The 14,871-nt window shown below is 44.3% G+C and overlaps 1 protein-coding gene across 1 annotated transcript in view; it reads left to right on the forward strand.

Annotated features, from left to right (window-relative positions):
* The first annotated feature begins 10,072 nt into the window (after positions 1-10,072).
* The window catches only part of LOC116947437 (twinfilin-1-like), a 28,741-nt gene continuing 23,942 nt past the window's right edge, over positions 10,073-14,871 (forward strand). The window contains exon 1 of the mRNA XM_032963178.2: positions 10,073-10,308. Coding sequence (XP_032819069.1) covers positions 10,284-10,308 — 25 coding nt within the window. The 5' untranslated portion in view covers positions 10,073-10,283. The remainder of the gene's footprint in view (positions 10,309-14,871) is intronic.

Here is a 14,871-nt window from a genome sequence, read left to right on the forward strand (position 1 = left end):
TTAAAAATTGACCGTAACGTTTTTTTTCACAGAGCCAGTTTAATTATTTACTTTTTAATTATGTTACTTTGCACTGCAATTGTACCATTCACTCACTATGCTGTGCACTCTTTCACGTTGATTTGTCTAGTTATTTTTTTGTACTGCATTTTTGGACTGCGAATTATACCGTTTCCTCCTCCTGGTCGTATTTGTAGCCGTCATCACATTGCACGAGAGGTTGTTTCATGAGACTCTCGCTTGGTTTCAAATGTATTTATAACAACAACAAAAGTTATGGGGGGGGGGATATATATTGTGTGCACTGCTTATATCAATCGCCGTGTATTAACTGAACATTTCACCTTTCCACAGAACAATTTATATGTAGATGAACAAACTTAATTTATTGATAATGTAAGCAATCGAAATGTGTTTTTGTCCTCGGCATACATTTCCAAACTTGAGATTATGCTCATGGTGGAAAATTACACGTTGCATTTTTTTTATTTTATGACTATTGTGATACAGCAACGAAAAGCAGACATTGGCACCTAGATCATGGTTCCATTAACATAGTGTGCACTGATCTGTGGTTTATGTTTATTTTATATGGGCAATAAGACTAAAAATATGGCAATCGGTCCAGACTTTGCTTGTTTTGAATATTGCTGAAATCATTTACTCCCAGAAGGCCGTGTGGTTGGATGAGTTGTGTGAGGAATACTTTATTTTTGTCGGGAGACAGACATATGAAGGAGATATTGTCTGCCTTGGTGTAAGCAGGTGTGGGGATCGCAATACAGAATTCGCGGTGGAGTGGTTGAAATTATTTGTTTAAATTCCCCCGTCTCTGTCCACCCAGCAGTGTCAATGAGTGCGCTACAGTTATTCGGTCTGCAGGTTGTGTACGGTCAGGCAAAGTGTGGCTGTTCCAACACCTTCCAAAGGATTCAGGCCAGCGTGGAATAACAGGCTCAAATCATGTCGAGCCCTCTCTAGTGGAGGTCCTTTCGCCAATTGTGGTGTGAGCCATCAAGACATTTCAGGGCCGAACATTTTACCTTTTTATGATGCGTAATTGCATGTGCTTGCCATTCTTTACGGAATTCAGGGTATAATGGTTATTCTAGCAGCGTGTATGCAGACTTTGTTCTCTTGAGCAATAGCAATTTCCATTGCTAAAGTTTACTGTTTAACACACATCGGTGAGTGTCAAGCGTGTGATGGATTTTTTGCAATATCATCAGTAATTCAAAGTGGTACTCGTTTGTACTTGAAAGAGCGACATTGGATCGCATTGACCCTCGGCAGGAATTTTAAATGGGAACTTTTAATTTCAAATTGTCCGTTCTGCAACTATGTGGGGAGGTCAAAAATGCAATTAGTTGCCCCATGGGGAGGAGAGAACCTGAGGTAGCTAAGACTCGTCACGAATGTGGGGACGCCACGTCATTCGATGTAAACCAAAGCATCGCAGAAAGCCTGTTCCTGAGCACAAACTCTTGCCAACTGTTGGCAGCTGGACTCTGGCACACTTGGTGGTGCACGAGAGGTGAGTGGCGTGTGAGTCACTCGAGCCTTCTTTACGGTGATTACATCCAGCGACGGACGTCATGGCAGCAATGAAATTACTGGCGCAGGTCTAAAACTAAACTATATTTATATTATATTCTTGGTTCTTTCGGTAAAGTGACGTAGAAGGGAAACCAAAAAATAATAAAAATATAAAACAATAAAAATTCTCACGACGTTTCGACCGCAACACAAGCAATCATCATCAGGTGTGAAAACCACAGCAAGAAAATTTGAAAAAAGTGGCGTTTTTTTTTAACGTTAGCACCACGAAGAGCGGTATGACAGTTATTCAGGTGAACGAGTCCATCTATGTTCGGAAAAGAGGAGGGGGGAGACGAAAATAATGGATGCGGTCTGAAAGCCACCGTAAGCGTGAACAATCAATTAAGACCCGAAATGGTTGATCAAATCCTTCCAATGATTGCTAAGCCAGAATCTGTCTTCTCGGTTGAAATTGTCTCTGTGTTTGTATATGTGGATAGCCTCATGAACGAATCTCTCATGGTAGCCAGATGGCTTGCAAAGAACCTCTGTCTTGGAGAAGTCAATGGCATGTGAGCCTACTGAATTATAACAATGATCTGCTACGGCCGAGGTGTTGGTCCTACCGTGTTTTAGGTCTGCTTTGTGTTCACGTAATGCGGTCCGAGACATGTCGTTTGGTTTGTCCAATGTAACTACTACCACAGAGGCAACTTAGTTTGTAGACGCCAGGGTACTGTATGTCCGGAATCACATCTTTTACAGACGGAACCAGATCACGGATTTTATGTAATGTGTTGAATCGGACCTGGATCTTGTGTTTATTACCAGGTAAGGCCCACTGATGCGATGGAGCTCCTTTTCAGGAAAGCGACCTGGCCACAGATGATTGCTCAACGAAGTGCAGCCCAATACTCAAAATGCATGTTTCTAAATGTGGAGGGAAAAATCTGAGGACCCGATAAAATATTCACGCGACCACGGAGAGAACATGCAAACTCCAAATATACAAGCGCCAGGGTCAGAATGGAACCCACGACCTCCTGTACACCAGGCGAGGTAGTTAACATCTCGCCACGGTGGTACCCACAGTGGAGGCCGATGGAGACACTCGTTTGCCCGCGACTCGACCACCACCACTGCCATCGCTCATTGTCGTCAGACGATGCATTCATTATTCAGAAGAGGACGAAATTGCCCTCGCGCTGGCTCGAGTGGCAGGGAGAGGGACAGCTGGGACACCTCTCACTTGACAGCTCTTGTCGTCGCTACGGCCAGGCAGAAATCCGCAGAAGCTGTCAGAAATCTGTGGAAGGGAATTTTTTTGCAGTGCTACAAATTGCCCATTTTGTTTTACCCGATAATTGTCTTGTTGTAAAGTAATAAGGCGTCGCATGCATCTGAGAAGTTTGACCGTCGCAGAGATGGAACAAGAAGATCCCGTTCATGTGCAGGAAGCAGCACTGGACCGAGAGGGATGGCGACGTTGTGGGGATACCGTCTTCCAGCAGCGGATTGATAATGACTGGCAATAAAAGGAACAGCCCTCTGAGTCACAAGGATTCTTCACAAACGTCCTGATTAAATATGTCATGGAAACCCATGCCAGTTTATCGTTTGGAAGGCACTTCACCTTTTTGCTGAGGACAATGCGTGTAACATTTTAGAATGTGTTGTATATGTGTTCTACTTGCCTTTGGTAGTCTAAAAAGTACACACTCAAGCAGGTGACAACAACCTATGTTCATGATGATGACCATGGAGCTTGTGCCAGACTAGGTGCATTTAACGATCTTATGAAATTTCATGGTTTGCTGGTAGATCACAATACACACCCTGGTGTTATGGATAAATAAGAATATGTTTTTATACTAGAGGAATCCGATGAGCTATTACACTCTTTTTCATAGATGTCCAGTAGAGACCAGAGTAATTGGTAATGCAATGCAGATACAAATGACCATTTAACCGTTCCAAGTGTAATTTAGACATGAATAAATAATTACTTTGAAGTACGTAATTTAGATACCAATTACGAATAGAATTTCATTAGATAATGCCCATTAGATAATGCCCCATCTCTACACTGTGCCACCTCACTCTGCTCATTGTTGCGAGTGCTGCACACACAACAAGATAGCACTGTGGAAGATCGCTAAACTCAACATTGATCGCGGTGGTTGATTCAGCCCATCGTCATTTCATGATGAATACAATTGTGTACTATGTTGTTGTTGTTGTTGTCCTACAGAGAGACTGGCCTCTACAGTAGCGAGGTAGAATTCCCAATACTCATTCAGGCCGCCAATGGGTATTAGTAGCACCCAGTGCCACCGTGGGTGCCATGGTGGCAACGTGTTACCTACCTCGCCTGGTACACAGTAGGTCGTAGGTTCGATCCCAACCCTGACGCCTGTATATTTGGAGTTTGCGGTGTCTCTCTCTCCGTGGTGGTCGCGTGGATTTTTCTCCCGGCCCTCCGGTTTTCCCTCCACATTTAGAAACGTGCGTTTCGAGTATTTGGCTGCTTTAAATTTCCACGTGATAAGCCACTTCGTTGAGCTATGATTTGTGGCCAGGTCGCTTCTGAAAAAGAGCTATGCAGCTCAGTGGGTCTTACCTGGTCAAATAAAAAATTGTTTAGTTTTAGTTTGCACGGAAACACTTTCACATCCTTGGGTCAATGCGTTTGCTCAAGGCGAGTCAAATGCATGCCTCGCTCCATGTTGATAAAACTCTGCAATCATGGGGTGGCTGGTTGACTCATAGGTCAGAGTGCTAAGCTGGCACGGCTGAGATCCTGGGTTCACATCTAGGCAACTTCTCAAAGTCTCTTCCCGGTCACCACGTTAAATTTGTTTCTGAAATTTGTTTTCCTAAGTTCATGTGATACTTTTTACTCTCAGTGGTAGGGCCTTTGGGAAAGTGCTCCCTCCTACATTTGTGAAGCAAAGGTGACTTGAGGGACCTCAGAGGATAACTCAGCGATACCCATCTCTGATGGCACTTCTCTGTCACGAATGGTTGCACTGCTCTATGAAAGATCCGACTCTATACTTCGTCTCATGACGTAACATCGACAAATAAAATTTCGCACAATCGGCATACAAGAAAGACAATGCAAACGGTGCACTGAGGCGATGCAAATAGTCACGTACGTGTTATTGAGGTTTCTTCTATTTTGCTCTGCGCATTCAGTGGCGTTGTGCCCACCAGGGAACTCCTGTCAGGCCCACTCACAGTGCCTGGCATCGCCTTGCGCATTGCGATCAGCACCTGGCCCCTATCCCATGCCGCCACGTGTCGCCAGCTGACGCACAGTGACGGGCCGAGCAAAAGCAGCCAGAAGCAAGAGACTTGCTCACCGACGTGATACGTCGGTGTACTCGAGTTCTGGCGGAAAAAATAATACCAACTCAAGTCAACTCAAGTCAACTCAGGTTGTCTGTCCCATGAGCCCCACCTGATGAGGCTTGGTCATTGGTTTGGATGGCAGCATTGCTTGCATTGAGATTGGTCACCACCGTTGGAATTTAAAATCTCCACCAATGGCTCAGGTTCAGCGTGAGAGCAATCGGCTCGCAATTGGCAGGTTGCGAGTTAAATTATTGGTTGGCAGTTGACTCAACCCATCATCCGTTCAGGGATAAAATAAGTACCACTTTGTAGGGAAGTCAAGAGCTGTTGCCCAATGGAAACACTCGTCCCCGTCATAGTAACGTGGAATTTCTACCACCGGCTCAAGGTTGTAAACAGAGGAGCACCACCGCAATGCTCATTCGAGCACGAAATTACTTTGTTGGTTTAGGACCTCATGAAGATAAGCAACAATTAACGTGTTAAACAGTTAAAGCATCAGTGAACAGTATGGAACATGTACATTGCTTAATACAGCACCGTATTTATACATTGATATATACTGTATATATTATCCAATTTTATCGCCTTTTGTCATACCACTGCTGGATGAAGGCCTCCCCATGCCACAATATTCGGGTTGGTAACTGCACGCTGCTCAGCGTGGGTTGGTGAAGGAGGTGCCTAGGAGCAGTTCACATATTACTTGCCACTGATGTTAGCCGTGGCCAGAAGTCAAACTCGCGTTTTAGATTCACCGTGCAGGGCACTAAGTACTGTCACTGCTCTCCCCCAAAAGAAGTATACAATGTTTGTCATTAGAAATTAATTTCTTACTACAGTATATTTCATGATTACTTCCAACAGACTTGGCATGTCTCATTAAAATGTGACATTTTTGCAAATATCAAAGTATTAAAAATATATAAAAAGCAAGAATAGCCTATTATGTTGTCATGTCTCCTGTTATTGTAATGTGGTTACATTTTTACAAAAAGGTACCCGATTGAAATGGATGCACAGTAAATGATTCAACAGATGAGTGTAAACATCTAGATAAACATTAACAAGGGTTGATCGTAACGTGCCCATTCTAGAAATTGTGGTTGAGTCCAGACACCTCCCGCGGGCAATAAACATCGACCAGATAATAAAATGGCATTCCTGAGGTCGGGTCCCAGGGGATCACAGAGTCCAAAGAGCAACGGGGAGTGTGAACAGTTACTTTTGTGTACAAAAAAATGGTGGCCCACTCTCATGCACATCCACACGTGTGCATTATTTAAGAGTGTAAAGATACAGTCCTGCTAATTCGTTGCTAATGCCACTATTGGAGAAAGGGCCTGCACCAGAGGGAGCTCTAGAGAACCCCTCTAGAGAGTATTTGACCTACCGGACTGGCCAGATGTATGTTGAACTTCTTTCTCACCGTACGCAGCCAACCGTGCTAATTGGAAGAGGTTGGGAGTGCCCACGTCTCTCCCCACTATGAGCGGACCTGCGGATCGACTCACTGTTTTGTACCCATTTATATTGCTGGGTGGACATAGGTGGGGGGTGGGGGGGAGGTATTTAAGTCGCTTGCCCCATGTCATTTCCAGTGCAATAACCACACCACACTACGGCAACATGGCATATACAGGGTGCATCTATTTGCTGCCGCCAGATAGTACTGCGGTTAAAGTACTCAACTCGCGATTTGAAAGGTTGCAAGTTCAAATCTGTTGTCGGTTGAATTAGTTCTTTTGAACATTACAATGTAAGGAAATCAACATTGCTGTGAATGTGCCCATTGTCATCGTGTCTTGGAAGCCAAGTTGAGTTGAGCCTGGCTAGTGCTTGGAAAGGAGACTTTGAGGGAATCCTAGGCCTTGTAAAATCGGGCTGCAAGGTAGCCCGGAGATGATAGTTCAACAATGGATTGAACTCATCTGTGCGGAGTTTTTGAGTGTTACCCCCGGAGTAAGATTTCTCGCTGGTTTCCTCCCACATGCTGAATACCCATTAATGGAGTGAGCCAAACACCCCAAAGCAGAACTTTCCTAAAAAAAATCAAGCCTTGAAACTCAGTGATGATAATCTTCTGCGTGAAGGACATTAATGTTGTCATGCTATGCAGACACTGGCCCACTCCACGCAAATGTGAAGTTGACACCACGTGCTCAAGGATGCAACTCAGATGATTACCTAACACTCGAGTAAAACAAACAGGGAGAGACTTGCACTTAACGATTGCCTCTTGATTGCCTGTCCAGTTTTGTTCCTCCAACTTCCATTCTATTCTTTTTTTATGACAGTTATTGTTCGTAACTTTAGTTTTTTCATTTACGTATAATTTTCCCCAATGTTGCGGCGTTTTATATTGAATGACTATGTCCACAGAAAATATCAGATACAGTAGTTAATACATTTTGTATTGCTTATCACCTCCAATTAGCACGGTTGGCGACGTACGGTGCAAAGGAAGTTCAAGTTTGCAGAAGTGGTTCCTTCCTTTTACATTATTATGGTATTTTGTAATATATCTTTTTGTGAAGGATTTTGTTCGTGAGAGCTTGGAGCCAGTTTACAGTCGGAACTGATTGAAATGTCTGTTATGTATACAGAAAATATGTGGGTATACCGAGGGCAGTTGTTGAAGGTGGATCAAGGTCAAAGTGATTATGTAAAAAGGTGAACTAGAGCAGGAAGGGGTGACTCTGGGAAATCTGGAATTGATCGTGATAAGCAACATACTATTGTGGTCTAAGAAGATTGCTTTTATTCCGTGTAGATATCCCACGAAGACATGGATGAGAAACGTGAACATTGACAAATGAAATGGCCTTCATACAGCAAACCCCTAAACATCACAAATATTAACATTTTAAATTAGTGTTTCTTCATATATTGCATTGTTTTGCTGTGTAAAATAAAAAAAAATACAATTTAAACCAATTAATTTGCTTCTAAAACATGGGGAAACGTTCAGTGGCCCCAAATAATAATGATCATCTACAGACTTGGTCAAATCACTGCTGGATGAAGGTCTTCAAGCGACGTGTGAGTCATTCGAGTTGTCTGAAATACTTCACCACGTGAGTCAGTGTGGGTTGGTGAAGGGAGGGGGCAGGACCGGTTGGGATGTCACTCGCTGCTGTTGTCAGCCATGATCGAGAATCGAACTCAGGTGGCCAGGATTCACAATTCAGTGTGCGGGACCGCTGCTTCAGCGCCCCAACGCAGACCTTCAAATGTTCGGGTGAATATCTTAATAGTGTCAAAAGTAAATTTTGATTTAAAGCTTTCGTGACTGCAGGGATTCATATTCTTTGTTCTTTCGGTAAAGTCACGTAGAAGCGAAACAATAAAATAATGAAAAAATAAAAATATAAAAAATAAACTTCTCACGACGTTTCGACTGCAACACAAGCAATCATCATCAGGTTTTCACATAATCAGTTTTTCACACCTGATGATGATTGCTTGTGTTGCAGTCGAAATGTCGTGAGAATTGTATTGTTTTATATTTTTATTTTCTTTGGTTCTTTCGGTAAAGTCACGTAGAATGAGAATAAAATAATAAATTGATAAAATAAAATAACACAATAATATTCTCACGACGTTTCGGCCACAACACAAGCGGCCTTCATCAGGTGAAGGGACGAGACTGTCTGGTAGGACAGCGCTGGAGTGAAAAAGCCACGCTCAGATCGCGACCTTTAAGCTGTGTGAGAAGAAACAAAGCGCCTTGACAAAGGAATTAGCATAGAATTTAGCGTCGTGAGAATATTATTGAGTTATTTTATTTTATCAATTTATTATTTTATTCTCATTCTACGTGACTTTACCGAAATAACCAAAGAAGATGAATCCTTGCAGTCACGAAAGCTTAAAATCGCAATATTTTTTATTATTTAATTGTTTCCCTTCTACGTGACTTTACCGAAAGAACCAAGAATAGTGTCAAAAGTATAACTAAAATTGTTTAATGGTGTGCCTATTCAGTCTTTATCCAAGAATCCAGTCGATGAGCGGAGTTGTTCCACCCCCTCCTCCCCCCCAACATGAAGCGAAATGTGAAGGGAGTGTTGCGTGTGGGCGCTGTGGCTCAAGGCAAACAAACGCCCCGGGCAACAGGAGGGGCACAGCGTCCAAAGTCCGGGCCCTTACAATGGCCCAGCGGGGCAGGCCACCCTGCGCGGACCGGGGGGGGGGGGCACGCAAATCCCTGAGTCTCCTCTCACTCCACTGCTTTTTAGACACTTTCGCTGCACTTCACTGCGAGGATTTGTTTTTCTTCCGCTTTCCCTCGCTACCAAACGCGCACAGCAAAATTGATCGTCAATTGCGGCACTTGGTCGATTGCAGGCGAATTGTAGGCAGGTTCGGTGTTTAAATGTGACTGTTCTACTGGCGAGTTGGTAACACGCCTCTGCGTTTGCAGTGGAGCGCAAGCACAGGGTAACCCCCCCCCCTACACCGACAAAAACCTCAGCACATGCATCAATACACAAAGCCGAGAAAGAGTAGATAAAAGAGAGACGTTTTGGGCCATGGCCCTTTACGTCACATCGAGAGACTCTGCCTCTCTGGGTTCTCTCTGTGTGCTGTGAAGAAGGGCCATTACCCGAAACGTCGACTATTATTTATTGATTACGGCCACAGTATTATTGACGATTTTGTTGAGTTTTTTTTTTTAATACGGACACTTTTCCTTCTTCGGGGCTGTGGTATATAGCAGCCACATTCTGTCAGTGGCATCGCTTCCTAGCGTTGCCGATTGTGTACCCGCTTGCCAGGGTCATGGTGACAGTAATCGTCATTAATTATGTCCACGTGTCAGATTTTCCTCCTCAATTCTACAATGCTCACGAGTCGCATTAGACATGACGAGCAAATGAGGCCACACTGCCACGGGGCAATATTTGGAACGTGAGCCCCGATTATACACGTGCTCAATTCTGCAGGCGCGTAACGCTCCGCACACATGCCTAACGTTAACTTAAACCAAGTTTGGTCTCTGGCACATCAATAATTAACGCGTTCATATACTTTTACGGAACGTCAATTATACATGGCGTGCGTGTGGGGGGAGGGGGGGTCGCAACGACGAGTAGTCATGCCGACCGGCTGACCCCCCCCCCCCAAAAAAAAGGGGGGCCCACTTCCCACGTTTCTTAACGCCGGTGCCACGTGTGGCGGGGTTTGCAATGTGCAGAGAGCGAGGGAGAGGCGGGTGAGGGCTTAGGAAGTGACGTGAGGTGGTTAGAGACAGGTCTGTGTGTGTGTGTGCGTCTGTGTGTGGCTCAGAGAGAGAGAGGAGGAGGTTGAGACCATCGCAGAAGCCAGGTGTCACCTGGACTTGCATTTAGGTGGATTTTGTTTTGATTCGGCGTTTTTTTGCTATGTCTCATCAAACGGGTATTCAAGGTAAGTGCCGTGTGTGCGCTCATGAGTGTGTGTGTGTGGTGCTCGCTGATAGGCACTTGCCCCAACAGTCTGTTAAGGCTATATGGGGAATCTTTGTCTTTGTGTGTGCTCAAAGTGGTTTATTCATTTCAGGAAAAGAAAATAAATCTTGAGAGAATAGGCAATGTCTGGGCTGAACACTGTCAATGCAATCAATAGGAATTATTATATGTTTGTGTTGTGTGCGATAGCTTAACGATTTCAGAAATATCCTGAGATAGTTTCGATAATAATGTTCAAACACAGTGAACGAATAAAGAGGACGTCGTGTGGTTATTGTCTGACCGTGTAAGTGAGCACACAGACCGGTGAACGAGTGTCGCTCGCTTGACCACCACGTTTCCTTTTCTCACGCGAGGGGTTTATTATTTCGCCCTCCCAGAACGACTCTTATTTTACTGCAGCCAGATTCTGTTAAGTTACTTTGGCTTTTCTACTCTGTGTGTGTCTCTGCTCAAAGTCGTCACTTTGTAATGAGTTCCCAACTTGCCGGTCAAACGTGCTGGAGCACAACGTGAGAATAAAGACAAAGGGACATTTTAGATTTGTAAAATACTTACCGCTTGGTCATTACCATCATCATCATTAGCAGCAGCATCCATGGTTCATCCACTGCTGGATGAAAGCCTAAGCACGCCCTCGCCATCCGCCGCAATGTAACAATCCACGCAGCAGCTGCACACGAGCGGATTTCATTGCTCCATCTCCCTGGCAGACGTCTTGTCAGACACGTTCCAATCCTTGGGATACCACTCTTTCACTATTCACGGCTAGCCAAAGATTGACATACAGATTACTGCTCAAGCTAAATTTGGTGTCTGAAATATTTTTTGGAATAATCTCAAAGTTAAAATGTCAGATTGGTTGCTTACTCAGACGAGCATGCATAATGCTCATTTGCGTTAACGTCCCTAAGACTGGTGGAAATTCCACGTGCCTATGGCAGGGAGAAATGGCCACGATACATGCATTGAGAAATCCTGAGCTACATTTGTACTTTATTGCAAAATTACTCGTGTTCAAATTAGACGGAAGAACAAGCATTTAACACGTTGCTGTATTCATAACAGAAATGTTGGCTATTGTTAATATTATTTTCCTTAGTTATGGTATTGTTAGTTTAGCGGTAATTTTAAGTAAAACTACTAAATTACTTTTCAAGATCCTTCTAGACATGTTGCGACTTTCCTTGACACGGAACAATACTTTCGTATTTTATTCGATATTCTTAAAGAACATTTTCGTAATTATTTGTGAAAAGTCCAAGGAGTAATAATTAGATGTGATAACTTAAATTGAAATGTAAGTGTGTGTATCCTTGGCTATTACTTTGTTGTGCGCGTTGTAAATACAATGCATGTTTTTTTATTGGTGATTTTAATTTTCTCGCCTTATGCTTGTAGCTAAAAATACACTGCAGTCGGCTTATTGTGTGTAGCTGTGTATTGTTTAAACAGTACAGTTGCTGTGGCCACTGTTTACAATAAAGTGTAGATCTCAATACACGTATGTTTATACAGTCGAAGGTGTGGCATGTAATATTATCTCTTAACAAAAGAAGCTTCCATCATTAAGCCGCCTATACTATCTACTTATCCTCTTTCAAAGAAGGAAACGCATATCTAATTTCGTGCTGCGATACACTGTTAGTCAACAGGTGATGTGTATTATGTTCAAAGGTGAAAAGTCAGTGTGAATCAGCTGAAGCAAACAACACTATTAAAAACTCAAAAAAATATTTGACCAGATCAGACCCACTGAGCTCTATAGTTCTTTTTCAGAAGCGACTTGGCCACAATTAATAGCCAAATAAAGCGGCTTATCATGTGGAAATTTATTGCAGCCAAATACGTAACTCTAAACGCGTATTTCTTGCTCAGTCCTATGCATGGATGACCTCTGTTGACTTGTCATTTGAACACGGTTTTGTCATTTCCCCACAATGTTATCCCGATGGTGATATCAGTGTCATGCCATGAAACTGAGTATCCATGTGGATCTCTCGCAAAGCGGTGAGACCATTTGTGTTAGAGAATGGACTCACCGAAGCCGATATCACAGAACTACCGCTGAGAATCCTTCAAGTGACTTTTATTCCATACATAAAGGGCCCAGGACTTGCAAATCATCTCTGGCGTATGCGAGTGATGTTCATCGCATGACAGTCACACTGATTTAGCTAAATAATGCACGGGACCAAAGTTAACGTCATTAGTTTTTGCCTAGTCATTGGTGACCGGCTGAGACCAACTTACTGCATTCAAGAACCTGGTTTAATCACAGGCGGCTGCCTGGATTCGAACCCAGGCGCTTAGCAGTCGGCGCTCAACGCTCTAAGTACCTGAGCCACTCGGCCACCTCAAAGCGGTGATAATTGTATTCAACCAGGGATGGATGATGTGCTGAAGTTGACTCCCCCAATTGCGATTTGAATTCGTAGCCTTCTGAATGAGAGTCAAGGATTATAACCTCGGTGCCACCTGGCCGGACAGACTGGCACTCTTCATACGACTGTGGAATTTCCATCAGAGCCACTAACTCATGCGACTCTTTTGAAAATTACACTTGTAACTGACCTCGGCGTGTTGTTGTTATATAGCACGCTTGCTGTGTGTGGGAGAGCGATCTTTGAGGCAGCACGCACACTCGAATTGATGGTGCGAAGGTCGAACTGAAGACCTCGCGAGCTGTAAAGAGGCCGGGAACGCACCATAGATGAAAGCTTGTGAACAGGTCCGCACTTAAAAGAGAGATGAACGCTATTTGAAAGTTGTCGAGGACCGACGAGGTTCGTGCGACGTTTAGTAACGGTTGATTATTGTGAATTGACTATCGTTTTTAAGTTTACGGCTTGATCCTCATTTAGGCAGTGTCCTCCCTATTTTGGCAAAAATAAATCCGCGGTGCTCCGTGAGAACAGCGACAACAAAAATAAAAAAACCTCAACAATGCAGAGAACAGGTACGGGGTCTTGAAGGAATATTGAGAAACTAATAAACACGGGTATTTGACGGCCGTAAATACAAAAAAACGTGCATTGAAATTACACAAAGATTGAAGTGATGCAGTACAGTCCCAAGGGATGCTGCTGTGGTGTAATAATTTAAGTTAGCGCGCTGGACTTTAGCGCGGTGAGATTTAGGAGTCGTCGGTTCAATTCGATCTCCCCGTGCGAGACGTTTAAAAACAAAATTCCAAGTTTCTAAATATCGCACCGTCTTTACCAGCCAAAGATGTAGACGCCACAACCACAGCTAGCCGATCGGCACAAAATAAAATTGTGCAGAGCACCGGTGAAGACGAGGGTGGAATGTGACCAGAATATTTTAGATTCTAACGCAGGCACTCTGCATCGGGTGCTCACTTTGGGCTGAGTAAACCTAGGGAAGAGTGTTGGCAGTGGTAACGCAGTGCGCTATGAACCTCTGAGTCCTGAATTTGATTCTGAGCCACAGCTGACATCAGTGGCGAGGGGCACCTAAACCTCTCCCCCACACCCCCTTTCACCAACTTGCACTGAGCAGCGTGGAGTCAACAATCGGTGAGGTATGGTGAAGTATGGTCAATCAAGCCCCGTGACCAACACATTGTTGGGAGTCCTTCCTAAGGGAGGACTGGGTGAAGATTACGCACCAAGTGGCGCTGGTATCATCGCAACCGCTTGAAACACACAAAGATCCCCATATAGACTTACAGACTGTTGGGGCAAGTGCAGTTAGCGAGCACCTATGAAGACTGGTACGGCGCTCGAGGAGATGGTGTGCCCAGAACGACTCCAAGCTGCCTTTGTATTCCCAGTGGTGACGTTTACACGTCGTACCAGATACTCAATGACGGCCTAGTTGACCTAGGGGAGGCCCAGAACGGGTTTATATATTATTATTATTAGCCACTGGCGTTAGCCATTGCCAGGAGTCCATCTCAGGTCGCCGGTTTTGTAGTGCAGCACGCGAACAGCTGGGCGACCGCTCCCCACTTTAAACACACAGAACGCGTATGGAGGCATATACATTCAACGTGCTGTGTATTTTATCCAACATTAACAGACCCTAAAAATATCAATCCACGGACAACGTCAAACACCCGGCTTGGCACGGTGCCGCGCCCATGTGTTTTGAAAGGGTTTATTTTCACGGATCCCAGCTCCTGTCTGGCTGGCATCTCCTATCACAGACCTCTCTCCTGCTGAGGACTCTCACATTCGCCAAATGCCATACGCCAGAGCGCCGTAAACACAGGGCAAAGGTTTAAACCGGTGCATTTTACTGGACAAGAAGATTATTATGACCGTTCGCCACGAAGCCCTGTGCAACTTACGGTCTGTGTGCACTGGCCAGCCGCTTTTGTCGATCCACTGCTGCAGAACGAGGGCCTCAATTGTGCCGTGCAGGTGTTGGCCATTATTGACCATACTTCACCACGCAGGTCAGTGCACGTTGATGAAGGTGGGGATATAAAAAAAAACATCTTAAGGCTCAGTGTGGCTTCTTCCTCGGATGTACTGTATAAAGACGTTATTATTCA

This window comes from Petromyzon marinus, chromosome 30 (assembly GCF_048934315.1).
Source record: "Petromyzon marinus isolate PM22_M1 ecotype Great Lakes invasive population chromosome 30, UKy_Petmar_22M1.pri1.0, whole genome shotgun sequence".
Classification (NCBI taxonomy): domain Eukaryota; kingdom Metazoa; phylum Chordata; class Hyperoartia; order Petromyzontiformes; family Petromyzontidae; genus Petromyzon; species Petromyzon marinus.